This window comes from Carettochelys insculpta, chromosome 28 (genome assembly GCF_033958435.1).
Source record: "Carettochelys insculpta isolate YL-2023 chromosome 28, ASM3395843v1, whole genome shotgun sequence".
In the NCBI taxonomy this organism is placed as follows: Eukaryota; Metazoa; Chordata; order Testudines; family Carettochelyidae; genus Carettochelys; species Carettochelys insculpta.
The window spans coordinates 14867676-14893816 of NC_134164.1; the positions used below are offsets into that span (position 1 = coordinate 14867676).

General features: G+C 62.3%; 1 protein-coding gene across 5 annotated transcripts in view; it reads left to right on the forward strand.

The window, feature by feature from the left end:
• The first annotated feature begins 310 nt into the window (after positions 1 to 310).
• The window catches only part of PLCD3 (phospholipase C delta 3), a 77674-nt gene continuing 51843 nt past the window's right edge, over positions 311 to 26141 (forward strand). For 4 of the 5 annotated variants that reach the window (XM_074978982.1, XM_074978985.1, XM_074978983.1 and 1 more), the window contains exon 1: positions 312 to 547. In XM_074978982.1, coding sequence (XP_074835083.1) covers positions 466 to 547 — 82 coding nt within the window. In that variant the 5' untranslated portion in view covers positions 312 to 465. Of the gene's footprint in view, positions 548 to 26141 lie in introns of all 5 variants that reach the window. The other variant, XM_074978984.1, reaches the window with a different exon arrangement.

Sequence of the window (26141 nt, forward strand, 5' to 3'; positions counted from 1 at the left end):
CCCCACCGGCACTGCCCGTCCCCTGCCCCCACCGGCACTGCCAGTCCCCTGCCCCAGCACTGCCCATCCCCCCTCCCCGGCACTGCCAGTCCCCTGCCCCCACCGGCACTGCCAGTCCCCTGCTCCCCTGGCACTGCCCGTCCCCTGCCCCAGCACTGCCCATCCCCCCTCCCCGGCACTGCCCGTCCCATGCCCCCCCCGGCACTGCCCGTCCCCTGCCCCAGCACTGCCCATCCCCCCTCCCCGGCACTGCCCGTCCCCTGCCCCCTCTGGCACTGCCAGTCCCGTCCCCCCGGCTCCCGGGCTGTGGGAGGAGCTGCCGGGCCGGGCTGGGCCGGGCTGGGCTGCGCCCGCGGCTCCTCGGCGCGCTCCGTGCCTGAAATATGACTCCGGGGCGGCCCGGGCCGGGACACGGCGGCTCCGCGCACCGAGCTCCGGGCTGGCCCGGCCCGGCCCGGCACGACCATGATCTGCGGTCGCAGGCAAAAAACGCGCCCGGAGCAGGACAGCGGCGCCCGGCGCCCGGGCCGAGCCCTGAGGAAAATGGGTGAGTCCCGGGCGGCCTCTGCAGCGGGGCTCACGGGGGGGGAAGGACCCGGCGGGGAGCACCGGGGGGGGCAGGACTCGTCCGGGGAGCACCGGGGGGGCAGGACCCGGCGGGGGGCACGGGGGGGGCAGGACTCAACCGGGGCGCACGGCGGGGGGACAGGACCTGGCTGGAGAGCACGTGGGGGGGGGCAGGACCCGCCGAGGCGCATGGCGGGTACTGAGGGTCTCAGATACAGCTTGGGCCAGGCTGGCGCCCAGGGACCCAGAGTGGCACTTGCCCGAACTGCAGCAGTGGTCGGCTCGGGCCTGAGGCTACGGGGATGGGCCTTGCGGCTCGGCTCCGCTCAGCTCAGCTCGGGGATGGGCGCTCGGGCGGAGGAGGGAGGTACCGAGCCCGACCTGGCCCGGCGAGGGGGCTGGGGGTTAAGGATCTTGCCTTTGGACCTGTGCCGCTGCCTGGAGCCTTCCCTGGGCCGAGGCAGGGGCCTGGGTTTGGGTGGGGCTGCCCCAGGCCAAGGCCCAGGACGGGAGACCCCCAGGGAGGGAGGGGCGGCTCTGCGCCAGGTTCCCAGCTCCCCGGACAGGCGACTTGGCGGTCCGCTGTCCCCCCTCGGTCCCACCCCGAGCTGCGTCCCCTGCAGAGGGCCTGGCTGCGGCGCAGACAGAAGGGAGCCCGCTCCAGCAGGGGGGTCACCCCAGGACGGGGGCTCTGGCGGGGCTGGGCTGGCGCCCTGTGGCGAAGCATTGCTGGGCCCAGCCGCGGAGCTCCCCGTGCCTGGGACCCCGGCCCCTGGGGGGCTTTCAGTGCTGGCTGATGCACGAGGGATCCCCACTCCCAGCCGGCAGCTTCCTGTGCTGCTGCAGAGCTGCCCCAGGCTCCTGGCTCCCTTCTGCTCTCTGGGGCAGAGGTCCTCCGGCACCTCCCAGCTGACCCTGGGGGCTGCTGAAGGCAGGGCGGGGGCCAGGGCTCGGGGCACGGTTTGCGGGGGTGGGCGAAGGGGGTCCATGTCACTAGCGCGCACTCAGCTGGCATGGAAGCCATGCGGCGCCTTGGAGCGAGCCCTGCCGGCTCGCGGGGTGTCTCTGGAGCCTGGCTTGGGACTGTCACAGGGGCACCCGGCAGGCCTGCGGAGCCAGGCTGCTCTCGCCAGCATTGCATGCAGCCAGAGCTGCCCCAGGGTGACCCACACACCTGGGGGTGGGTCGCAGTCCCATGGAGTGGCACTTACAAAGAGAGAAGGGAGGAGCCTCCACTGCGGCCTTAGCCAAGCGCCCTCTGGCTCACCCTGCAGTGGCTCCTGCACTGGGGTCCTACAGGTCCCAGGTTTGAGCCTGCCTGTGAGCAGGTACAGGAGTGGGGCTGAGCTGACTCCCGGGTGCTCTGGAGGAAAGGCCAATCTTTCTCCAGGCCTGGCTGTGCAAGGGGCAAGTGACCTGGGCCACAGCCTCTGTGAGCACTTTGGTGCACCCTGGGCCAAACTGCCCTCAGCTGCTGCCCACCCCCTGGCACCAGGTCCTGCAGCTTGTGAGCTGCCCTGGCCCCGTAGCTCATGAGTCGCCCAGGTCAGGTGGTTCATTGGAAGGAATCGCTGGGCACCCCCAGATCTGTACAGTGAATGGGTCTGTGTCCAGGGCTGGTCCAGGGCAAATCCATCATTGGCTGTGCAGATTTTGCCTCTGCTTTGGGCGGGGCTCCGCCAGGGGGGATGTGGAGCTGCTCTCACATTGCCTGTGTGTGCGGGAGGATTCCAGCCCATGATCGGTGCCGCGTTTATGCCTGGGGCTGTTTGCACCTGGAGGTTTTGGAAAAAAGCTCCGTTTGGCCCCTGCGCATGTCCCTTGGCCGGGCTCTCAGCTCCTTGTCCTGCACTGGGTGTGGGAGGCTGGATGGGGCCCAGCTGGGTGGCGCAGGAAAGGGTGTGAAATGGGAAAGGCTGTGGAGCCAGCACGGAAGGGTTGGGGGTGGGGACAGAAGAGCCCACGATGATGGTAATAGCAGGGGAAGGGGGGTCGCTGCTCCTTAGCTCTCGGAGACACCTCAGGCCGTCATCCCACGAGCGCACAGGGTGCAAACGGCTCCTGTTCACGCTGAGCGGTGGTTCCCATGTCGTGCCCGGCAGCAGCAAAGCTGGCCCCAAATCTGCACACCCTGCAGGCCACGTAACTCTTCGGCTGGCGCCGGACGGGCTGAGCGCTGCGCTGCAAAGTGGAGATGTGTTTGTAGCTCCCATGGGTGGGCGGGAGAGACGCCAGCAGCTGCAGGTTGTGGAGTGCTGGCTTCCGAGGTGCCTGAACTGGTGTGACTTGGGGCTGCTGCCCTGGCTCCAGCCTTACTGCAGGGCCATTCCCATCTGAGTGCAACGCAAGCTGAATGTAAGTCCTGCCACGAGCTGCAGGCCCCTGCCCGGCCAGGCTGATGTCAGCGAGTGGGGCCGGCAGCCAGGGCTCTGGGGTGGGGTGTGTAGAGGGGCTGGGTTATCTGCCACGCAGACAGAGTGGCCTGGCAGGCCCAGAGAATGGCTGCACAGGCCCCTGGGGTCCCAGTTCTGCATTCTGCCCTGGCCGGTGTGTGGCGTGTGTCCAGCCCCACGAGCCACTGGCCATGCGGCGTCTCATCTCCACCTCCCTCCGGCTCGGCCGGCCTGCGGAGCAGCTCATCAAAACACTGCTCAGCAGATAGGGCTGCTGCGTAGTGACACGTGAGGCCCTCCCTGCCAACCGGCCCCGGCAGAGCACCCGGCGCTGCCTAGAGAGCCAGCCAGAGCCAAGCCTTGTAGTCTGCTGCCCGTGCCGCTGAGGCCTTGTTAGGGGCTCCCAGGCACTCAGCAGAGCTGGAGTTTGTCCAGGGTCCTGGATACAGGGTCCCCTTCTGCCATCTCCACTTGCCCGGGAAGCTGGGAGACGGGAGCTGGCAAGGGGCCATCGTACCTGCTGCTGTGTCACTGGGATGGCCGGCCTCTCTGCGCCCCTGCGAGGTGAGTGCCTGCTCTGCATGGGTGGAGGGGCTGGCCAGGGCTTTGTGAACCTCCCAGCCAGTTGCAGCCTGTACTGAGGTCACTGCAGGCAGGGCCAGCACTGAAGCAGCCTCACTCGAAGCAATGCCATGCTGGGAGCAGGGCTTGGGGCAGGGGGGAGGCCGTGCTTTCCGGGGCGGAGCAGGGTCAGGACAGTGGTTGGGCAGGGCAGTGCTGCAGGGCATGGAGGGGCCAGCACCGGGGCAGCCTGGCCCAGCTCGCACGGTGCCCCGGTCTGCGCTGCGCTGCGCTGCACGGCACAGCAGGGAGATTCTCTGTCACGTGGGCCGGAGCGCTGTGGCACTGCGAGACCCCCCGGGCAGGGCTCCTGCTGTGCGTGTGCCCGGTGTGCGTGAATCCCGCGGCGCTCGCAGCGCAGCCCGTGCGTGTGCCCGGTGTGCGTGAATCCCGCGGCGCTCGCAGCGCAGCCCGTGCGTGTGCCCGGTGTGCGTGAATCCCGCGGCGCTCGCAGCGCAGCCCGTGCGTGTGCCCGGTGTGCGTGAATCCCGCGGCGCTCGCAGCGCAGTCCGTGCGTGTGCCCGGTGTGCGTGAATCCCGCGGCGCTCGCAGCGTAGTCCGTGCGTGTGCCCGGTGTGCGTGAATCCCGCGGCGCTCGCAGCGCAGCCCGTGCGTGTGCCCGGTGTGCGTGAATCCTGCGGCGCTCGCAGCGCAGCCCGTGCGTGTGCCCGGTGTGCGTGAATCCTGCGGCGCTCGCAGCGCAGCCCGTGCGTGTGCCCGGTGTGCGTGAATCCTGCGGCGCTCGCAGCGCAGCCCGTGCGTGTGCCCGGTGTGTGTGAATCCCGCGGCGCTCGCAGCGCAGTCCGTGCGTGTGCCCGGTGTGCGTGAATCCCGCGGCGCTCGCAGCGCAGCCTGTGCGTGTGCCCGGTGTGTGTGAATCCCGCGGCGCTCGCAGCGCAGTCCGTGCGTGTGCCCGGTGTGCGTGAATCCCGCGGCGCTCGCAGCGCAGCCCGTGCGTGTCACTCCGGATGCCCGTCTCTGGGAAGCTAGCGGCCCAGCCTGGGCGACTGCCCTCCCTGCATTCCCGCCGCCTTCCGCTTCTCCTGTGCTGCCGCAACCCGCCGTGCTGCGCCATTCTCCCCACGGCTCTGAGGGTTGGAGCAGATGGAGGCCGGTGGCTCAGGCTGCAGCGTGCGGCTCTGAATGGGGAGGGCAGTGGGTGAGTGGCTCTCTGGTGCCCAGGTGGGCACGGTGCACTCGGGGCTGCCCTCCCCAGGTCTGTTTGTTTGTTGGAAAGGGCCAGCTGTGCAGCAAGGGGAGAGCAAGTGAGAGCCAGACCCTGCCCCAGAAGAGCTGCTTGCAGGCGGGCCCTTCCCCACCCACCAGGGCGAGCCGGCTGCAAGGCCGTGCCCTGGGCCAGGCAGAGCACAGCGCAGAGGTTTGGCTGGGCCGGGCAGGGCTGGGTCTCTGCAAGGCAGAATGAAAACAGCTGCACGAGCTGCACTGGGCTTTGTGCGCTGCAATTCCTGGGCCTCACCCAGCCCTGGAGACCCTCTTGGGAGGTGCTGAAAGCTCTGATGCCCATCAGAGGGGCAGGCGCAGGGGGCTCTGTGACCTTCCTCCCCCAGGCTAGAGCCTCGCTGCACGCTTGCCCCGGGTGACCCTGGGAGGCGTGTCTGGGAACGCGCAGAGCTGGGAGAAGTGCTGCTGCTGTGGGCAGGGCGCAGCCAGCGCCCAGCCAAGCTCGCTCCGAGGCCGAGTGCTGAGCACGGCAGCACAGGGCAGCCTGCGGGGGGCCTGCTCTGCCCTGCAGCTGAACTTGCACTACTGCTCACACGTGAGCCTGGGTGGGTGGACGTGCACATGCTTGTGTCCGGCCAGCGCAGGGGCTGGACCGAGGGGCTGCTGCACCCCTGGCTTGCCGCGGATCCCCTCGCATGCAGGGTTGGCAGCTTGTCAGTGGCTCTCGGCTGTCCCCCCCGCCCGGCCATTGCCCAGCACCAGCGTCCCGGGTAAGCCGAGCTCCTGGGTGGCGGCCCGGGAGAGGTTCAGGCCGTGTCCAGCTGATTAGCTGAGCGCCTGCAGCCGCCCGCAGATGTCAGCCTGTGTGTCTACTGGGGGTGCAGAGCCGCACACGATGAAATGTGCTGCACCCAGGGATGGGGAAAAGGAAGGGGCTGCCGCCCCCCAGCGCCCTGGCAGCTGTGCTTGCTTGCAGTGGTCAGTGAGTCGCAGCTGGCGGGAGACAGCGCTCTGGGCTGGGGGAGGGAGAGCTCTGCTTTGGGCGTGGGGCAAACGGGGGGGCACTTGGGGCTGATGCCAGGTCTGAGGGGCCCGGGGGAGTGCCTGGGGGCTGTGCTGGGAAGGGTCCAGCCCTGGCCTTGCACCAGGCTTGCACACTCCGCCATGCCCAGCCTACGCTCAGCCCAGCTGCGAGGACAGAAGTCCTCCCGGTGGGAGCACTCGGGGCAGCCCGGGAGGAATGTCTCAGCCCTGAGGTAAGCACAGCCCTGTCTGACCCGCCCAGCCCGCTCTGGCACCAAGCGTCTGGCAGGAGGGGCTCTGCCCTGGCCCTGCAGAGATGGGCCACTGGCGTGTGGTGCTGAGGAGGGACAGAGCACGTCAGGAGGTGTTACCAGAGACCGGCGGTGTGAGATCAGCCCCATGCCCTGCCCGGCGCCCTGTGGGGAGGAGTCGGCTTCACCCGGCTGCATGCCCACCCCGGCTCACCACAGGCCCCGTGTGCCAGGCCAGTTTGGGCACAGCCTGGCAGTGCCAGTCGCTGACAGGGGTCCTGCTGCCATCACCCCCTGGGGCCCGGATGTGATGTAAGAAGCTCAGCGCAGCCTCTTGCGTAATGCCCTGGCACGCGCCCTCCCTGTCACACGCACAGTCATTGAAAGAGGCGTCACAGGATGCAGCCAGGCTAATTAAAGCCTAACGAGGCCTATTTGAGAGATGAGCCTAATGACCGGGTTGTTATAATGGAGCTGCTGCTGCTGCTCATGCAGAGGCGAGTGTGTGGAGTCATGTCACTCCAGAGCCAACGGTGCCCCCGGGGCGTGGGGCAGTTCTCGGCAGGGCAGGACAGTGTTTCAGGGGCTGGGAGGTAGGAGCCATGGAGCTGGGCTGGAGCAGGTGCCTTGTGAGCATTGGCCACAGGGGCCAGTGGGGGGCACGAATCCTGGAGGTGCTGTGGGTTCCTTGGACAGCGTCCGTTCCCAGCACCCCCGGAGGGGTACCAGGCAGAGCCGCTGCCAAGGAGCACCACAGGAAGGGCCGCCTTTGGGTCATGACTGGCAGCTCTTGGCAGCCCTCTGATTGGCTCGTCATCATCATCATCAATAACCGTGGGCTCAGCGCCCGTTGGTGTCTGATGCCTCTCTCACTATTTCCTTCCATCTTTCCCTCTCCAGTGCAGAGGGGCTTAGTTTCTGTAGACTAGATCCTCACCAATCTACTACATCACCTGTCCATTCTCTGTGGGGTCTGCCTCTCCTATTCGAGCCGTCCATTATGCTGAATACCAGGGTCTTGATTTTTTGTTTGTCGTTTGTTCTGCAAATATGTCCAAATAGTTGTAGCTTCCGTTTTATAACCTTCTGCAGCAGGTTCTCTTTCGGCTGTATCGTCCTATATAATTCCTCACTGGTGACCTTCTGCATCCATCCTATTCTCAGAATCTTTCTATAACAACTCCTTTCGAATGCCAATATTCTTCTTTTTGAATCTTTCGTTATCACCCTTGTCTCACATCCGTACAACATGCTGCTGAATACACACGTTTTCAAGACACCCAGCTTCGTTCTTAAGCTAGTTGCTTTGCTTTTCCAGATCTTATCCATCGCCTTCAAACTTGCTCTTGCTTTCGCTATTCTAGTCGCTATTTCCTTCTTACAGTCTAGATCATACGTTATGTTGCTCCCCAGATATGTGAACTTCTCTACATTTTCTAGTTCAATAGCATCCACACTGATCTTCCTTCCTATTTCCTTATCTCCAAATACCATTGTTTTTGTTTTGTCGATGTTCATAATCAGTCCGTACTTCTTCCCTTCTTCGTTTAGCACCTGCACCGTTTTCGCTAGCGTCTCCTCATCTTCCTCAATGATAACTATATCATCCGCGAACCTCAAGTTGTTACTTCTTTTCCCGGGCACAGATATCTCCTCTACCTCTTCCTTGATCTTGTCCATCGCTCTCTCCAGATGGGCGATGAAGATACTTGGCGATATTGGATCTCCTTGTCTCGTACCTCCACTTGTTTTAAACCAACTTCCCGAGTCCCCGCATGTTTTCACTGCTGCCTCCACATTATCACTGGTAGCTTTCAACAACCGTGTTAGTCTGCTATCTACTCCGTATGACTCCAGCACCACCCCGGTCACTTTCTGATCTATACTATCAGTGCCTTTTGAAAATGGATGAAGCAAGCGTATAAGTTTTTGTTCTTTCGTTGAGCTTTCTCCGCTATCAGTCTTAGTGCCAATATCTGCAGTATGGTACTTCTATCTTTTCTGAATCCTGCTTGCTCATCTGCTATATGTTCTTCTATCTGCGATCTTAATGTCTCAGTCAGTATCATCATCAGCACCTCACCTAGATGACTCGTTAGGGCAATCATTCTGTAGTTCTTGCACTCCAATGTACTTCCTTCCTGGGGTATTGTCACTAGCACAGATCTTGTCCATTCCTTAGGTTCCTTCCCTTCTTTTCATGCTATATTACATAGTCGGTGTATTTCCTGAATCATGTTTTCTCCACCATATTTGATCATCTCTCCCTTGATCTTATCATTTCCAGGGCTCTTGTTCTTTAGTCGTTTCGCTGCTTTTTCTACTTCCTCCTTTGAAACAACAGTCTCGCTCTCAATGCTTGTGGGGGATCTCTCTTTCAATTCTTCAATCAGTCTCTCTGAGACACTCGGGTCCAACTGTGCTTTGTGTAGATCAGTGCACTATCTCGTCCATCGCTGCACAGTCTTCTCCCTGTTCATGAGCACTTCTTCGTTCTCATCTTTGATTGCCATCTGCTTCGGTTGCCATTTCCTATTAACATTCCTAATTGTCTTATTTACCTCCCTGGTCTTACATTCGCTGTCACACCTCTCGATATCTTCACATTGCTCCTCTAACCATTTCTCCTTATCCCTTCTGGCTGCTTTCCTTACCTCATTGCATTTCATCTTATTTTGCTGTTCTGCCATCTCAGAAACATCTCTTCTGATCTTCAACGCTCTCTTTTCATGAACCAACTTCATTGTCTTCTGAGTAATCCACTTCTTATTGATCTTTACTTCTTCTGGAACGGTCTGCTCAATTGCCTCTTCTATAGCGGTGGCTATCCCTGCAACTCTCTTATCTAGGTCTTTCTCTCTGGTGATATTCTTAATCTTCTCTTTGAGCGGTGCTCTGTACGCATTCCCTGTTTCTTCCTCACATGGCCTCGCCGCGTCTATTCTTTTCTTAAACTGTGTCTTACGTTTTCTTTTGAGTTTTATCTTGATGTTTGCGATCACTAGGCTGTGGTCTGAGTCTATATCCACTCCTTGGAAAGTTCGGCACTGCTGTACTGATGTTATCCACCTTCTTCTTATCAAAATCACATCTATCATGTTCTTGGACTTCCCGTCATTCGATCTCCGTGTCCACTTCCTACAGTCCTTTTGTTGGAATCTCATGTTGCAAATCACCATCTCATGCTCTGTAGCAAACTCTTAACAGTTTCTCACCTTGTTGGTTTCTTTTTCCATATCCAAACCTTCCCATGACTCTCTCCCAACCTTCATTATCTGTTCCAACCTTCGCATTCCAATCTCCTCCAATGATCAACGCATCTTTCTTCTGTATCTCCTCCACCGTCTTTGTCAAGTCTTTATAGAATAGCTCAATCTCCTCCTCTGGACGGTCCGACATGGGTGCATACACCTGAATGACTGAGATGTTGAATGGTTTTCCTTCGAATCGTGTGACCATGATTCTTGCACTCACCGGTTTGTATCCCAGTAATGCTCTGCTTGCTGTTTTGCTAAGAAGGAATCCAACTCCTGCTTCATGCTTCGTTTCGTTTCCTGACCAAACGACTTCACAACTGCATCTCTCTCCTGATCCCGTCCAACACATCTCTGCCAGTCCAAGTATATCACAGCCTGCGCTTGTTATTTAACCTGGGAGGGTGGGGCCAGTGGGCAGCCTGATCCCAGTTGGGAGCTCACTCTGGCACTTGCTCTGATCCCTGCTTGCTGGGTGTCCTGCCCTGAGGGTGGCAGCCCAGCTGTGACTGCTAGGGATGACTGCTGTGCCCAGCCCCGCTGGGGTACATACTTACGAGGCAATGCCACAACCAGGGTGTGGGTTGGGGTTAGGGTCTGAGGCCTGAGCCCAGCCCAGTGCTGGGGGCAGGAAAGGTGCTCAGGGGACATTGCTGAGTCTAGAAAAGAAACTTGGCATCAATTTGGGAACCACCCCCAGCCAGGGTCATAACTCAGCCATGAGTCAAGTCCCACTCTAGGTGGGCCAGGCAGAGTCCTTCTCTTCTCAGGGTCTGAAGTCCAGGAACCCAAACATCCCCTTCCTGCACCCAGCCCTTTGCTTCACCCCACTCACAACCACTGCCTTGGGCAGGGCAGACCCAGCTCACCTCCTGTCCTGAGTGGGGGAAGATAGACAAACAGCGTATTCATTGTCTGCCTGTGTAACTGCCCAGGGGCAGGCTGGAACCTGGGACCCTGGAGCTTAGTGCAGGAACCCCAGCTGGTGTGCAGCTAAGGCTGGAGAGAAGACTCTCTCTGTGTGCCCGGTGCCACTCTGCATCCCCCCCCAGGTGTGTGGGTTACACCTGCTCACTGCTCTCTGCTGCCAGAGGTGGGACGAGGTGCTGCCAGTCTCCACCTGTTGCCATCCACTCCCACTTCCTGGCTGTAACTTCTGCCCATCGGGCTCAAATGATTCAACTCCTTGCCAGCAGGGTAGCGGAAACCCAACTTCAGCACAATTAACCCAAGGGAGAGACTCCTCGGGGCACCTTTTAGCTCTGTTCTTTGAACTGGGGGGAAGAGACCAAGAAGGATGAGAGACCAGTCCAGGCAGGGGAGGATACAGGTAGACTCCAGCCCACAATGATTTTCTCCCATTGTCCCCTGAAGGTCGAAGCCCTTGTTAGCGAGGTTCTTTCTGCCAACCGTGAGGAACAGCTGTGGCCCACTCCAGCTGTTCTGTATCCCTATGAAATGACAAAGACAGGTAGCCAGATTTCAGCTCCCCCTGCATTTCATACAAGCAGGAACGGGGTTGAGTCACAAATTAAGGCGATTGCAATGAGCAAAATGACATTCCATCTGCTGAATGCTTAGCAAATCTCTAAGCAAAGTGTGTTCACATAGACACACCCAGGGTCTCTCCTCCTCTGAAGGAAGCATTCCTTCCGGTCCTGCAGAAGAGAAACTAAGGCACGTGATAGATGAAGTGACTCAGCCAGAGTGACACAGCATGACAGTGGCAGAGACAGAAACAGCTGGGTGGCCTGAGTCGCAGGACCATCCGTTTTGCACTAAAAGCAGCAAAGGACCATAACAAAGTGGAAAGGGACTTTGTGGATTTCTAGGGTCTCAGCTCAAGGCAGTGGGGGGTGGGGGCCCCAGGAGTGTCCAAACCAGCAGAAAGTTAACAGTTACGGGCCAATAAACCAGATGGATTTTGGAAAAGAGCCTCCTGGGGTGGGCTTGGCTGGTGCTCGCCAGCCAGCGGGGGGCTGTGAGTTCAGAGAACTGATCTGGCTTGGAGCAGCTCCCACGGCCTCAGGCCTGGGATCTCTCTCCGGTGCCCTGTGACCTCAGCCGGCCGTGGCTTCTCTACCCCCATCTGCCTGGCGTCCTTCCCCTTCCCCACCTGGGCTGCCCAGCCCTTTGGCTCTGCTCCGGCCTAATCTAAACTGCCATTTGGAGAGTTTGGAGCGCAGGCCCCTGACTCACCTCCATTTCCTGCGTGACTCAGAGGCTCCAGCCCACACAGGAGAAGGAAGGGCCGATCGGAACAGTTCCACCCCCTGGCAGCGCCTCGTGCAGCTGGCAACCTGGGAGATACTTCGTGGCTTGGGCTACAAGATCAGTAGCCACCTGCCTCAGCCCTGGCAGGGCCTCTTGTGCCAGGCAGCACCCAGGCACGTCTTGCAAGAGGGGCCTGCCCCATGGACGGGGCAGAGGGGCAGTGATACGGCACTCAGCAGCCGGGCTGGGACGAGAAGCTGGGTCCCACCCTGCAGGCCGGCTGCTGAATGGCACAGGGCCCGTGTGAGCCCTTTGACCGAGCACTCGCTGAGAACTCTCCACCTGGCCCTGGGGGCAGCAGCAGCAGCTCCCCTGCACGGTGCCAGGAGCTGCCACCTTGGAGGTGCAAACCCTGGGGCCTGCAGCAGACTCTGAACGCCCGTCTGGGTGTCCTGGGCCCGCAACCTCAAAGGGGGCGAACCTGGCCGGGCGGCCCCATGGGAGGGGACCAAGGTCCACATGTAAACTAGTGGGACACTGCAGGTCAGTGTGCGAGGGTGGATCAGTTTGTGAGGGCAGGTCAGTGTGTGACAGGGTCTGTGTGAGTGCAGGTCAGTGTCTGAGGGCAGGTCAGGGTGTGACGGGTCAGTGTGCGAGCGCAGGTCAGGGTGTGATGGGGTCAGTGTGCGAGTGCAGGTCAGTGTGTGAGGGCAGGTCAGTGTGTGACAGGGTCTGTGTGAGTGCAGGTCAGTGTCTGAGAGCAGGTCAGGGTGTGACGGGTCAGTGTGCAAGCGCAGGTCAGTGTGCAAGGGCAGGTCAGGGTGTGATGGGTCAGTGTGCGAGCTCAGGTCAGGGTGTGATGGGGTCAGTGTGCGAGTGCAGGTCAGTGTGTGAGGGAAGGTCAGGGTGTGATGGGGTCAGTGTGCAAGTGCAGGTCAGTGTGTGGAGGGCAGGTCAGGGTGTGACGGGGTCAGTGTGCGAGTGCAGGTCAGTGTGTGAGGGCAGGTCAGGGTGTGACGGGGTCAGTGTGCGAGCGCAGGTCAGGGTGTGATGGGGTCAGTGTGCGAGTGCAGGTCAGTGTGAGGGCAGGTCAGGGTGTGACGGGGTCAGTGTGCGAGCGCAGGTCAATGTGCGAGGGGAGGTCAGGGTGTGACGGGGTCAGTGTGCGAGTGCAGGTCAGTGTGTGTGGGCAGGTCAGGGTATGATGGGGTCAGTGTGTGAGTGCAGGTGAGGGTGTGGTGGGGTCAGTGTGTGAGTGCAGGTCAGTGTGCGAGGGCAGGTCAGTGTGTGGGGGCAGGTCAGGGTGTGATGGGGTCAGTGTGTGAGTGCAGGTAAGGGTCTGGTGGGGTCAGTGTGTGAGTGCAGGTCAGTGTGCGAGGGCAGGTCAGTGTGTGGGGGCAGGTCAGGGTGTGATGGGGTCAGTGTGCGAGCGCAGGTCAGTGTGCAAGGGTAGGTCAGGGTGTGACGGGGTCAGTGTGCGAGGGCAGGTCAGTGTGTGACAGGGTCTGTGTGAGTGCAGGTCAGTGTCTGAGGGCAGGTCAGGGTGTGACGGTCAGTGTGCAAGCACAGGTCAGTGTGTGAGTGCAGGTCAGTGTGCGAGGGGTCAGTGTGCGAGGGCAGGTCAGGGTGTGAGGGGTCAGTGTGCGAGGGCAGGTCAATGTGCGAGGGCAGGTCAGTGTGCGAGGGCAGGTCAGGGTGTGAGGGGTCAGTGTGCGAGGGCAGGTCAGGGTGTGAGGGGTCAGTGTGCGAGCGCAGGTCAGGGTGTGACAGGTCAGTGTGCGAGTGCAGGTCAATGTGTGAGGGCAGGTCAGTGTGCGAGGGCAGGTGAGGGTGTGACGGGTCAGTGTGCGAGGGCAGGTCAGGGTGTGAGGGGTCAGTGTGTGAGGGCAGGGCAGGGTGTGACGGGTCAGTGTGCGAGCACAGGTCAGGGTGTGACAGGTCAGTGTGCGAGGGCAGGTCAGGGTGTGAGGGGTCAGTGTGCGAGTGCAGGTCAATGTGCGAGGGCAGGTCAGTGTGCGAGGGGTCAGTGTGCGAGGGCAGGTCAGGGTGTGAGGGGTCAGTGTGCGAGTGCAGGTCAGTGTGCGAGGGCAGGTCAGTGTGCGAGGGCAGGTCAGGGTGTGAGGGGTCAGGGTGCGAGGGCAGGTCAGGGTGTGATGGGGCAGTGTGCAAGAGCAGGTCAGTGTGTGAGGGCAGGTCAGGGTGTGAGGGGTCAGTGTGCGAGGGCAGGTCAGGGCGTTACGGGGTCAGTGTGCGAGCGCAGGTCAGGGTGTGACGGTCAGTGTGCAAGCACAGGTCAGTGTGCGAGGGCAGGTCAGGGTGTGAGGGGTCAGTGTGCGAGCGCAGGTCAGGGTGTGACGGGTCAGTGTGCGAGTGCAGGTCAATGTGTGAGGGCAGGTCAGTGTGCGAGGGCAGGTGAGGGCGTTACGGGGTCAGTGTGCGAGCGCAGGTTAGGGTGTGATGGTCAGTGTGCAAGCACAGGTCAGTGTGCGAGGGCAGGTCAGGGTGTGAGGGGTCAGTGTGTGAGGGCAGGTCAGGGTGTGACGGGTCAGTGTGCGAGGGCAGGTCAGGGTGTTACGGGGTCAGTGTGCGAGCGCAGGTCAGGGTGTGAGGGCAGGTCAGGGTGTGACGGGGTCAGTGTGCAAGTGCCGGTTAGTGTGCGAGGGCAGGTCAGGGCGTGACGGGGTCAGTGTGCGAGTGCAGGTCAGGGTGTGACGGTCAGTGTGCAAGCACAGGTCAGTGTGCGAGGGCAGGTCAGGGTGTGAGGGGTCAGTGTGCGAGGGCAGGTCAGGGCGTGACGGGGTCAGTGTGCGAGCGCAGGTCAGGGTGTGACGGTCAGTGTGCAAGCACAGGTCAGTGTGTGAGGGCAGGTCAGGGTGTGAGGGGTCAGTGTGCGAGGGCAGGTCAGGGTGTGAGGGGTCAGTGTGCGAGCGCAGGTCAGGGTGTGACAGGTCAGTGTGTGAGTGCAGGTCAATGTGTGAGGGCAGGTCAGTGTGCGAGGGCAGGTCAGGGTGTGAGGGGTCAGTGTGTGAGTGCAGGTCAATGTGCGAGGGCAGGTCAGTGTGCGAGGGCAGGTCGGTGTGAGGGGTCAGTGTGCGAGCGCAGGTCAGGATGTGACAGGTCAGTGTGCGAGTGCAGGTCAATGTGTGAGGGCAGGTCAGTGTGCGAGGGCAGGTGAGGGTGTGACGGGTCAGTGTGCGAGGGCAGGTCAGGGTGTGAGGGGTCAGTGTGCGAGCGCAGGTCAGGGTGTGACAGGTCAGTGTGCGAGTGCAGGTCAATGTGTGAGGGCAGGTCAGTGTGTGAGGGCAGGTGAGGGTGTGACGGGTCAGTGTGCGAGCGCAGGTCAGGGTGTGACAGTCAGTGTGCAAGCACAGGTCAGTATGCGAGGGCAGGTCAGGGTGTGAGGGGTCAGTGTGCGAGGGCAGGTCAGGGTGTGAGGGGTCAGTGTGCGAGCGCAGGTCAGGTGTGACAGGTCAGTGTGCGAGGGCAGGTCAATGTGTGAGGGCAGGTCAGTGTGCGAGGGCAGGTGAGGGCGTGCGCTGGTGTAAAATGGGAGGAAGGGAGGGTGTGGAAATGCAGATGAAAGCGTCTCTCTGGGGGCTGGCTAGTGACCGGGCCGTCTGTGGCTCGGCCCCACGGCCCAGTGCACTGCAGAAATGCTTCCCCAGCCTGCCCCTGCGCCCCGGCAGAGACAGTCCGCCCTGCCCTGGTGTGGGGGCCACACGCCAGCCTTGTAAGCAGCGCAGTGCAGCTCAGCCAGACGCGGCCGGAGGGCCTCAGACACCGCACTGCTCCGCTCCGGAGAGGCTGCGAGTGGCCAGCCCGGCGGGCTGAGGTAACTGCCAAAGACAGGACCAGAGACATATCATCGAAGTCTTGAACTTGGTTAGACTGGGCAGGATCCCAGGGATGTGAAGAGTAACAAGAAGGGTTTCTACAGACGTGAACACTAAACGGGTTACCAGAGGAGGTGTGGGGCCGTTACTGGGTGAGGGAGGTAACCTAGTGACAGATGATGCCGGAAAAGCTGAAGTACTCAATGCTTTTTTTGCCTCAGTCTTCACGGACAAAGTCAACTTCCCCATGACGGTCCTAGACGATGCAGTATGGGAAGGTGGAGGGCAGCCATCAGTGGGGAAGGAACAAGTTCTGAGCTATCTAGAAGAACTAGATGTGCACAAGTCCATGGGTCTGGATTAAATGCACCCCAGGGTACTGAGGGAATTGGCAGAGGTCATTGCTGAGCCTTTGGCCATTGTTCTAGAAGACTCTTGGAGATCGGGGGAGATACCGGGTGACTGGAAGAAGGCAAACGTAGTGCCCATCTTTAAAAAAGGAAAGGACAATCCAGGGAACTATAGACCTGTCAGCCTTACCTCAATCCCTGGGAAAATAATGGAGGGAATCCTCAAGGAATCCATTTTGAAGCACTTGGAAGAGGGGAAAGTGATCAAAAGTAGCCAACATGGATTCACCAGGGGCAAGTCCTGCCTGACCAATCTGATTAGCTTCTATGACGAGGTAACGGGCTCTGTGGACACGGGGAAGTCGGTGGATGTGATGTACCTTGACTTCAGCAAGGCTTTTGATATGGTCTCCCACAACATTCTTGTCCATAAGTTAAGGAAATATGGGTTGGATCTTTGGACTATAAGATGGATAGAAAGCTGGCTTGATGGTCGGGCCCAACGGGTAGTGGATGGCGGTCTGTTTCAAGCGGAGTGCCGCAAGGCTCGGTTCTGGGGCCGGTGTTATTCAACATCTTTATTAATGACCTGAATGAGGGACTGGATTGCACCCTCAGCAAGTTTGCGGATGACACAAAACTTGGGGGAGCGGTAGATTCGTTGGAGGGTAGAGAGAGAATCCAGAGTGACCTGGATAAATTGGAGGACTGGGCCAAAAGATATCTGATACGGTTGAATAAGGAGAAGTGTAGAGTCCTGCACCTGGGGCGGAAGAATCTCAAGCATTGTTACAGGCTGAGGACCGACTGGCTCAGCAGCAGTACGATGGAAAGGGACCTAGGGGTTATGGTGGAGGAAAGGCTGGATATGAGTAAACAGCGTGTGCCCTTGCAGCCAAGAAGGCTAACGGCATACTAGGGTGCGTTAGGAGGAGCACTGTGAGCAGATCTAGAGAAGTGGTTATTCCTCTTTATTCGGCACTGGTGAGGCCACATCTGGAATATTGTATCCAGTTTTGGGCGCCCCCAGTACAAAAAGGATGTGGATTTGCTGGAGCAGGTTCAGCGAAGGGCAACAAAAATCATTAAGGGTTTGGAGCGCAGTAGTGGTAGTAGCATCCTTCAGTCTACGTAGACTATGGATCACACCCTTCGTAGTTCCGTTTGGCATCCTCGTTTGCAGCGTCGGCTGTGGCTGTGAAGACCCACACGAGAGTGACAGTCCTTGCTGCATCTGTTGCATGTGTAATGGGTGTCTGGCAGGTCCTTGCCGTGCTTTCTGTGGGCTCGCTTCTCCTTTGCTAGCTGTGTGATCCTCAACTCACCCTTCTGAAGGCCCTTGTATAGTTCCTGCCTCCATCTGCTGCGATCGTCTGCCAGCTCCTCCCAGCTGTCTGGCTTGATGTCTACTTCCCCGAGGTCTCTCTTGCAGACATCTTTGTAGTGCAGCTGGGGCGTCCGGGAGGTCTTTTGCCGGAGGCTAACTCGCCGTACAGGATGTCTTTTGGGATCCTTCCATCATTCATCCTGTGGACGTGGCCAAGCCAGCGGAGCTGCCGCTGCCTGAGGAGGGTGTGCTTGGTTGGGATGCCAGGGGGTGTTGGTCACTCTGTCCTTCCATGATATTCCAAGGATGCGCCTGAGGCAGCGCAAGTGGAAGACGTTCAGCCTCTTTTCCTGGCTTGGAGCACAAGACCTATGAGGAGAGGCTGAGGGATTTGGGCTTGTTTAGTTTACAGAAGAGAAGACTTAGAGATGATTTAATAGCAGCCTTCAGCTTCCTGAAGGGGAGCTCTGAAAAAGGAGGGTGAGAAACTGTTCTCAGTGGTGTCAGATGGCAGAACAAGGAGTAATGGTCTGAAGTTACAGAGGGGGAGGTGTAGGTTAGATATGAGGAAAAACTACTTCCCCAGGAGGGGGTGAAGCATTGGAATGTGTTGCCTAGAGGGGTGGTGGATTCTCCATCCCTAGAGGTTTTTAAGTCCCGGCTGGACAAGGTCCAGGCTGGGATGACTTTGTGGGGGTTGATCCTGCTTGAGGCAGGGGGCTGGACTCGATGACCTCCTGAGGTCCCTTCCAGCCCTGTGATTCTGTGATCCGGGTCGAGCAGTTTTTCTTGCCCACTGGCTCCTGCAGTCGGTTATATTCACAGGTGGTGGGTGAAGCTGAAGACATCAAGCCCCAGTCCTTCCCCTTCTGCACCCGCCGCCCCATGGCGCCAAGCCCCCGGGTGGTGCAGCATGGCCTGATCCTTCCCTGCTGGCCAGTCAGCCATTCCAGGGCCCCAGGCAGCTGGAGCAGGGGCGGTTTTGGGCCGGCAGTGCCTGTGCTATGCCGCACCCCATGGTTATCGTTCGCAATATGCCATCTGCCCCGTGAGCTGGGGCCGGTCCCCCCCGTCAGAGGCTTTGCCTTCCTCGCATTCTCCTTGCTGCCAGCGCAGGTGAGGGGAAACGGCAAACGCACGATGCCCCGGCCCCTGGCTTAGAGCCGCCCTCCGGCTGCCTGGAGACCACCAGCCCAGGCCTGTCTGGGGCGCAGGACTGAGCAATCCCCCTCCTGCGGCGCTTGCGCAGCTCCCTTGCAGCAGTGCATCCCCGGGGTACAGCCGGTACACACCCTCTGGGCGCAGCTCACCTCCTCTGGCCTCCCTGGGGAACCGGCCGTTGGAGGTGCTCAGACGTGTTACACTAGCAACCAAGCTGCACAAGCTCAGCTCCGTACGTGCTGGCCTGCCCGGGGGCGTGCAGCAGCTGGCAGCAGACTGCGGCCCTTCCCATGATGGCTGCGCGTCGTGCTTTGCCTGAAGGATGCCGGAGTCACATAACGGGGTGGACGTGGGGTGCAGGTGCTGCTCGAGGTAAAAGGTGCCATGGGGAAACTGAGGCACGGAGAGGTGAAATGACGTGCGCAGGACAAGCTGATGGCGGTCAGAATAAAAACTCAGGAGTGCTCGCTCCCGATCCCAGAGCTCCCGCCAGCCAGCTCTGCCCTCCGCCTGGTCACTGGGCTGCCGGTCGAGATTCCCTTTGCAGGGTTTTCCAGCTCAGTCCAGGCGTGAAAGGGGAGCGGTCACACACTGGGCTGCACAGGGCCCACCTTGGCAGCCGCTCTCGCATTGGCCAGAGGGCGCGGGAGCAGCTGGAGTCAGGCGGTGTGGGCAGCGGAGCTCGGGGACGGGGCGTTGAGGTGAACAGCCGCTGCTCCGCCCTCCCCCCATAGCAAGAGCGGAGGAGCTGCAGAGCGGGCAGCGCCGCAAGGGGGACGTGCTTGGCCCCACGGCACGAGAACGTGCGGCCACCCAGCGGCAGGAGAGCTGCCCAGACCCGGTGGGCCAGGGGAGGCTGTGAACAGCAGGACCTTGCCAGGCTCCAGACAGCTGGAGAAGCTGATCGGGCGCTGGCTGCCAGGCTGGGCGGGAACGGGGTCCCAGCATCGGGACAGGAGGGGTTGTCTGGGGATTCCCTGCTCTGTTTGCTGCCTCTGGGTCACCTGCAGCATGCCGGGCTGGATGGCCCTTTGCTCTGCCCCAGTGGGGCTTTGCCATTGCCCAGGCTGTAGGGGAGGAATCTGCCCCCGAGGGCCTGGGCTGGAGTCCGGTGCAGGGGCTTTGGGTCACCTGCAGTCCTGGGCCTGGCCTGGCGCTGCAGCCGCACCGATTTCGGCCTCGCGGTGTGTCTGTGTGTGTCCGCAAGGGGACTGTGCTGCCCAGGCCCGGCGGGGCCACAGGCGCCCGTACACAGGGCTGCCCCTGCTGCAAAGGGGTTGCTGGGGCAGCAGCAGGGCTGGAGGCTGGAGGCTGGAGGGAAGGGAGGTGCTGTGGAACTGGCTGCCTGAGCAATAGGTGGGGGTGCTGGGGGTAAGGGGAGCCTGGCCAGAGTCTGAGCTGGGGCCCGGGCCTGCTGCGTGTTGGGCCCCAGCTGGCCTCCCCCATTAACCCTTCAAAGACGCAGGCCTCAGCGTGAATCCTAGAACCCTGGGGCTGGACGGGACCTCAGGAGGTCATCCAGTCCAGCCCCTGCCCCAAGCAGGATCAACCCCCCACTAAACCATCCCAGCCAGGGCCTTGTCCAGTCGGGACTTGAAAACCTCTGGGGATGGAGATCCCACCACCTCTCTGGGTAACACATTCCAGAGCTTCCCCACCCTCCAGGGGAAACAGTTATTCCAACACGACCCTTTGCCCGCAGCTTGCCCCTTCCCTGGCAGTTTTAGGTGCTGCAAACGGGTGAGGGTGGCCCCAGCAGATGGGCAGGGGGCGAGGTGCAGGTGGGCAACAGGGCTGGCACAGGAACTTGAGGTGCTGGGAGTGGGGGTGGCATGTCTGGGCAGTTGGGGGGAGCCCGGTGCCCACGGCCGGGAGGGCGTCTGCAGTCGCTGTCAGGTTTAGCCCATAGATTGCAGTTTCCACCTCCTGCTGTGAGACGGCGCGTGAGTGTCCGTGAGGCCTGGTGCTTTCAGCAGTGCTGGTGCGAGTGTCCGTGAGGCCTGGTGCTTTTGGCAGTGCTGGTGCGAGTGTCCGTGAGGCCTGGTGCTTTCAGCAGTGCTGGTGCGAGTGTCCGTGAGGGCTGGTGCTTTCGGCAGTACTCGTGTGAGTGTCCGTGAGGGCTGGTGCTTTCGGCAGTACTGGTGCAAGTGTCCGTGAGGGCTGGTGCTTTCGGCAGTGCTGGTGTGAGTGTCCGTGAGGCCTGGTGCTTTCGGCAGTGCTGGTGTGAGTGGGTGTGAGGGCTGGTGCTTTCGGCAGTGCCGGTGCGAGTGTCTGTGAGTGGCGGTGGTTTTGCCAGTGCCGGTGCGAGTGTGCGTGAGGGCTGGTGCTTTTGGCAGTGTTGGTGCGAGTGTGCGTGAGGGCTGGTGCTTTTGGCAGTGTTGGTGCGAGCGTCTGTGAGGGCTGGTGCTTTCGCCGGTGCTGGTGCGAGTGTGCGTGAGGGCTGGTGCTTTCGCCGGTGCCGGTGAGAGTGTGCGTGAGGGCTGGTGCTTTCGCCAGTGCTGGTGCGAGTGTGCATGAGGGCTGGTGCTTTTGGCACTGTTGGTGCGAGTGTGCATGAGGGCTGGTGCTTTTGGCAGTGCCGGTGCGAGTGTGCGTGAGGGCTGGTGCTTTTGATAGTGTTGGTGCGAGTGTGCGTGAGGGCTGGTGCTTTCGGCAGTGCTGGTGTGAGTGTGCGTGAGGGCTGGTGCTTTTGGCAGTCCTGGTGCGAGTGTGCATGAGGGCTGGTGCTTTTGGTAGTGCTGGTGCAAGTGTGTGTGAGGGCTGGTGCTTTTGGCAGTCCTGGTGCGAGTGTGCGTGAGGGCTGGTGCTTTTGCCAGTGCCAGTGCGAGTGTGCGTGAGGGCTGGTGCTTTCGCCAGTGCTGGCACAATGAAGCACAGGCCAGAACATCACTCTAGGCCCCGGGTTCTCTTCCTGGCTGTGAGTGACCCCCGTGCTGCCCTGTGCCTCGGTTTCCCCCTCTACGGCCTGGGGATATTGCTGCCTCCCGGGAGAGGAGCGAGGGTTGGTTGACTGTCTGTAAGGCATCTTGGGCTCCCCAGGACGGGCGCTCTCTTGGTGCTGGGGAAGGGGTCAGGCCGGGCCTGACCGGTGAGTCTCTTGTCATGGTTCCTCCTGGGCTTTGCAGGCAGGGCCCGGGGACCCTGGGCGGACAGCGCGGTGCACGGCTCTGCGCGAGCAGGTAACAGTGATGCTCCGCGGATGCGGACGGGAGCTGGCTCAGCTGCCTCTGCCCGGGCTGTTGTGAGTCAGCGTGGAGCACGGGAGGCCGCCTCTGGGGCTGAGTTCCGCAGGACGTGGAGGGGCTGAGCTGATGGAGCAAACGCCAGCTGTGGCCGGAGGAGCGCTGCCTGCTTGGGGTTTGCGTGGGCGGAGGAGGCACAGGCTAGGGGACCCCGGAGCAGAGGGCAGGGTGTGCTGCCGATTGCGTATAGCCTGACCCAGTTGCTCTGCAATCAACAAGAGCCTTTCCGCTGCTTCCTAAGAACTGGGCCAGGCCCTTCCCGGCAGGCACGGCAGGACTGCACCTGCCCCGTTCACGCCACCTCCAGCGCGCGCCCCGCCGACTGCAGGGGCAAGGGCCAGGGGCGTTGGCTCCCCTTTCAGAATCCCTGAGCAAGGAGTTTTGGTGCCTGGCTGCTGCAGCGGCTGGCGACCTGGATGCTGACACATCTCCCAGCTGGGGGGGCCGATGGCCGAGATCCTGCTGGAGCGGCAGCTGGGTCAGAGCGGGCCAGCCTGAGTCTTGCTTCTGCTCCGGAGTCCAGCAGTGTGGGCCTTGCCCAGGCTTCTGGGCCATGCAGTGAGCCCAGAGCGGTGCCCGGGGCTGTCTGATCAGTGCACCCCCCCGTCCAGCCGCTTCTCAGCCAGAAGGACCTGCAGCCTGGCCGGGGCGGCCGTGCTCATGTCTCCATGCCGTGAGCGAGAGACCCTGGATGGGAGCCATGGGAACAGAGCTGACGCCCATTGCTGGCTGTCGCCCTGACGAGCAAGTGGATGGATTTTCCATGGCCCTTTCGTTTCCACGGCATCTGCTGAGTTCAAGTGACGCAGGGCTTGGTGCTCCGCTGCCTTCCCTCTGTTCCAGCACCGGGGAAGTCCCCGGGCTCCGAGCAGCGACGCCCCCTCCACGCTTGTCACCCGCCAGAGGAAAATCTTCTGTTCCCACCTACCTCCTGGCCCTGGGCCACTCGGCCCGGAGCAGAGCGCAGCGGGGAGAGCCGCAGAGCCGGGCCGGGAGTGTGTCTCCCTTTTCCCTCGGCAGGGCTGGGGGAACTAGGCTGCTCAGGCTGCCAAGTGCCCCTAGACAGTTTCACTTGGTGGCAGAGCCCTCTCTGCGGCCTCCAGCCCCATTCTGTGGGGAAGGGTCAAGCCTGGGACAGGGAGGGAGTTGGGTGCCTGAGGGCCAGTGAAATTCCCGGCCCACCTTGGGTGCTTTGCAGATCCCTCCCCCGAAATAACATCGGTAGCAACCTCTGTAATCCCGCAAGCCCGAATCCGGGGGTTCAGAGTGGGGCTTGGCACGTGCCTCGCCAGCGCCCGGCCTGCGGGGCTGCTTAGTAGGTCAGAATAAATCCCTTAAGACGGGCCATTGCGCAGTGCTGAGTTTCGGTGAGCTTAGAGCTGGGTGCCGCTGCATCTGCTGCCATGCTTGGGTCCGGCGCAGCTCCTGGTGACCACATGGCACTTGCCGTCTGCTGCCCCCGGTGGCTGCCTCGCCGGCCTGGGTGGAGTGCACAGGCAGCCGAGGGCGCCAGAGCAGCTCTCGGCTTTGGCCTCGTGCCAATGTCACGCGGCGGCTGCGCCCCTGCCCTTCCCGCTGGGCTTTGGGACAGAGCATGTTCTGCTGGTCCATGGCAGTGACTGAGCTGCAACTGGCCCCCCAGCACATTGAGCTCCACTAGCGTCCTGCGGCTGTGGTGTCCGAGGGCCTCCTCAGCGGCCTTCCTGCCCTGCGCGTGCACAGCAGCCCAGACACAGGCTGAGCATCTGCTGGCGGCTCACACTGAGGGCAGCCACCTGCGAAGTTCTGGCTGCTGTTCTCCCCAGAAATCTGGCCCTCAAGTGGGAGAGCGGAGCTCCGGGAAATGGCCCTGCGCTGCTTCCCACGCAGCTGCAGGGACCAGCACAGGACGAGAACCCAGGCGTCCGAGTGCCCACTGCGCCAGGCTGAATTCTCCGGTGGCTGCCCTCCTGGCCTGCCCCGACAGCGCTGGGAACATGGCACCGTTCACGGCGACCCCTCCCCGGAAGGTCGCAGGTCAGCGCTGCCCTGCCGTGTGGGAAAGGGCCCGGCAGAGCCGGCCCCCTCCCTGGGGTTGGCAGAGGCAGGCTATTGCACCAGGCCGGCTCTCTGCTGCTGAAGCCCAACCCACACTGGACGTGCCCTCGGCAGCTATCCAGCCGTCGGCTCGCTCCGTGCTTTGCTTGCACACTTGGTGTTTGCCTGAGCCTGGCTCTGGGATGTGACTAGTGCGATGCCAAGGAGGCCGAAGGGTGCGGCACGAGGCCCTTTGTGTCTGCGAGCGCACGGGGGCACGTCTGACGGGCAGGCTGGGCGGGGGGCGGCTACAGCAGTGGCTGCGGCTGCAGTTCCCAACCTCTCGGCTTCCCGGGGCCCCGCTGCAGAGATGTTTTCGTGGCTGGTTGGACACGTGGCCCAAGCGATGTGCCCGAGATCAGCCCAGCCCTGGCGCCCGCCTGGTGTGCTGCCCCGTGCTGCGCTGGGAATGGACAACGGGAGCTGTCAGTGTCTGGCACAGCCCCGGCAGCACCGCGCAGTAAGTCCCTGGGCTCGGCTGGGGCATTGCTACAGGACGTGCTCGAAGGGCTGGGGCAGGCAGGAGCCTGGGCTGGAGGGCTGTGGGGCACGCGCCTGCTCTGGCCATGCACCTCCTTGAATCTGTGCCTGCTGGGGAAGCTGGGCTGCAGGGGCTGCTGGTGATTTTCCTGGGAGTTTCGAGCACATTGGCTCTGCTCCCAGGGGCCTGGGAAGGCCAGCGCTGGGGGAAGTGAGCAGCCCTCTTTCGGGGCCTGGCTGGCCTGCCCCGAGACAGGCCAAACACAGACAGGGTGTCCCCCTCCGCTGCCCAGGCTGCCGTGGCCAGCTGTCCCTGGAGCGCCAGCAAAGGGGGTGCCGGGCAGGCTCGGCTCGGCATGGCGCGATGGCAGAGCCGGCAGTGCGGTGCGATGGCAGAGCCGGCAGTGTGGTGCGACGGCAGAGCCGGCAGTGCGGTGTGGCGCGACGGCAGAGCCGGCAGCACGGCGTGGTGCGACATGACGGCAGAGCCGGCAGTGCGGTGTGACGCGACGGCAGAGCCGGCAGTGTGGTGCGACTCGATGGCAGAGCCGGCAGTGTGGCGTGGTGCTACGGCAGAGCCGGAAGTGCGGCGTGGCGCGACGGCAGAGCCAGCAGTGCGGCGTGGTGCGACGGCAGAGCCGGCAGTGTGGTGCGATGGCAGAGCCGGCAGTGTGGTGCGACGCGATGGCAGAGCCGGCAGTGCGGCATGGCGCGACGGCAGAGCCGGCAGTGTGGTGCGATGGCAGAGCCGGCAGTGCGGCGCAATGGCAGAGCCGGCAGTGCGGTGCGACGCGATGGCAGAGCCGGCAGTGCGGTGTGGCGCGACGGCAGAGCCGGCAGTGTGGTGCGACGCGATGGCAGAGCCGGCAGTGTGGCGTGGTGCGACGGCAGAGCCGGCAGTGCGGTGTGGCGCGATGGCAGAGCCGGCAGCGCGGCGTGGTACGACATGACGGCAGAGCTGGCAGTGCGGTGTGACGCGACGGCAGAGCCGGCAGTGTGGTGCGACGCGATGGCAGAGCCGGCAGTGTGGCGTGGTGCTACGGCAGAGCCGGAAGTGCGGCGTGGCGCGACGGCAGAGCCAGCAGTGCGGCGTGGTGCGACGGCAGAGCCGGCAGTGTGGTGCGATGGCAGAGCCGGCAGTGTGGTGCGACGCGATGGCAGAGCCGGCAGTGCGGCATGGCGCGACGGCAGAGCCGGCAGTGCGGCGTGGTGCGACGGCAGAGCCGGCAGTGCGGCGTGGTGCGACGGCAGAGCCGGCAGTGTGGTGCGATGGCAGAGCCGGCAGTGTGGTGCGACGCGATGGCAGAGCCGGCAGTGCGGCATGGCGCGACGGCAGAGCCGGCAGTGTGGTGCGATGGCAGAGCCGGCAGTGCGGCGTGGCGTGACGGCAGAGCCGGCAGTGCGGCGTGGCGTGATGGCAGAGCCGGCAGTGTGGTGCGATGGCAGAGCCGGCAGTGCGGCGCAATGGCAGAGCCGGCAGTGCGGTGCGATGCGATGGCAGAGCCGGCAGTGCGGTGCGACGTGACGGCAGAGCCGGCAGTGTGGCGTGGCGCGACGGCAGAGCCTGCAGTGCGGTGCGATGGCAGAGCCGGCAGTGCGGCGCGACGGCAGAGCCGGCAGTGTGGCGTGGCGTGACGGCAGAGCCGGCAGTGTGGCGTGGCGCAACGGCAGAGCCGGCAGTGCGGCGTGGTGCGACGGCAGAGCCGGCTGTGTGGTGTGATGGCAGAGCCGGCAGTGCTGCGTGACGTGCTCCGTGCTGAGTGCCCCCTGCGCCTGGGGCGCCTGTTGCATTCACTGGGCTGGCGCCTGGGGCTGCTCACCGGCTGCCTTTGCACCAGGTCACCCTGCAGCTCCCCTGAATCCGTGCAGCTCCGGCAGGCGCTCGCTCCGGGATGCAGCGGGGACAGACCTCGCCCAAGCCTGAAGCTCCACAGCTGGCAGGGAGCACTACAGGGGAAGGGGCCCCTCGCCATCCCCTGCAGCGAAGCCCGAGCTCCAGCCCCTGCCCCCACTTGAGCCCTCCCAGCCCTGAGCACCCTCTCGCACCCAGAGCCCCCCTCCCTGGGCCCATCCCAAAGGCCACACCCCCAGGCCAGAGCCTGTACCCCCCGCCAAGCCTCTCGTCACCCTCCCAAAGCCCGAACGCCCCTGCAACCGCCCTCTCCCC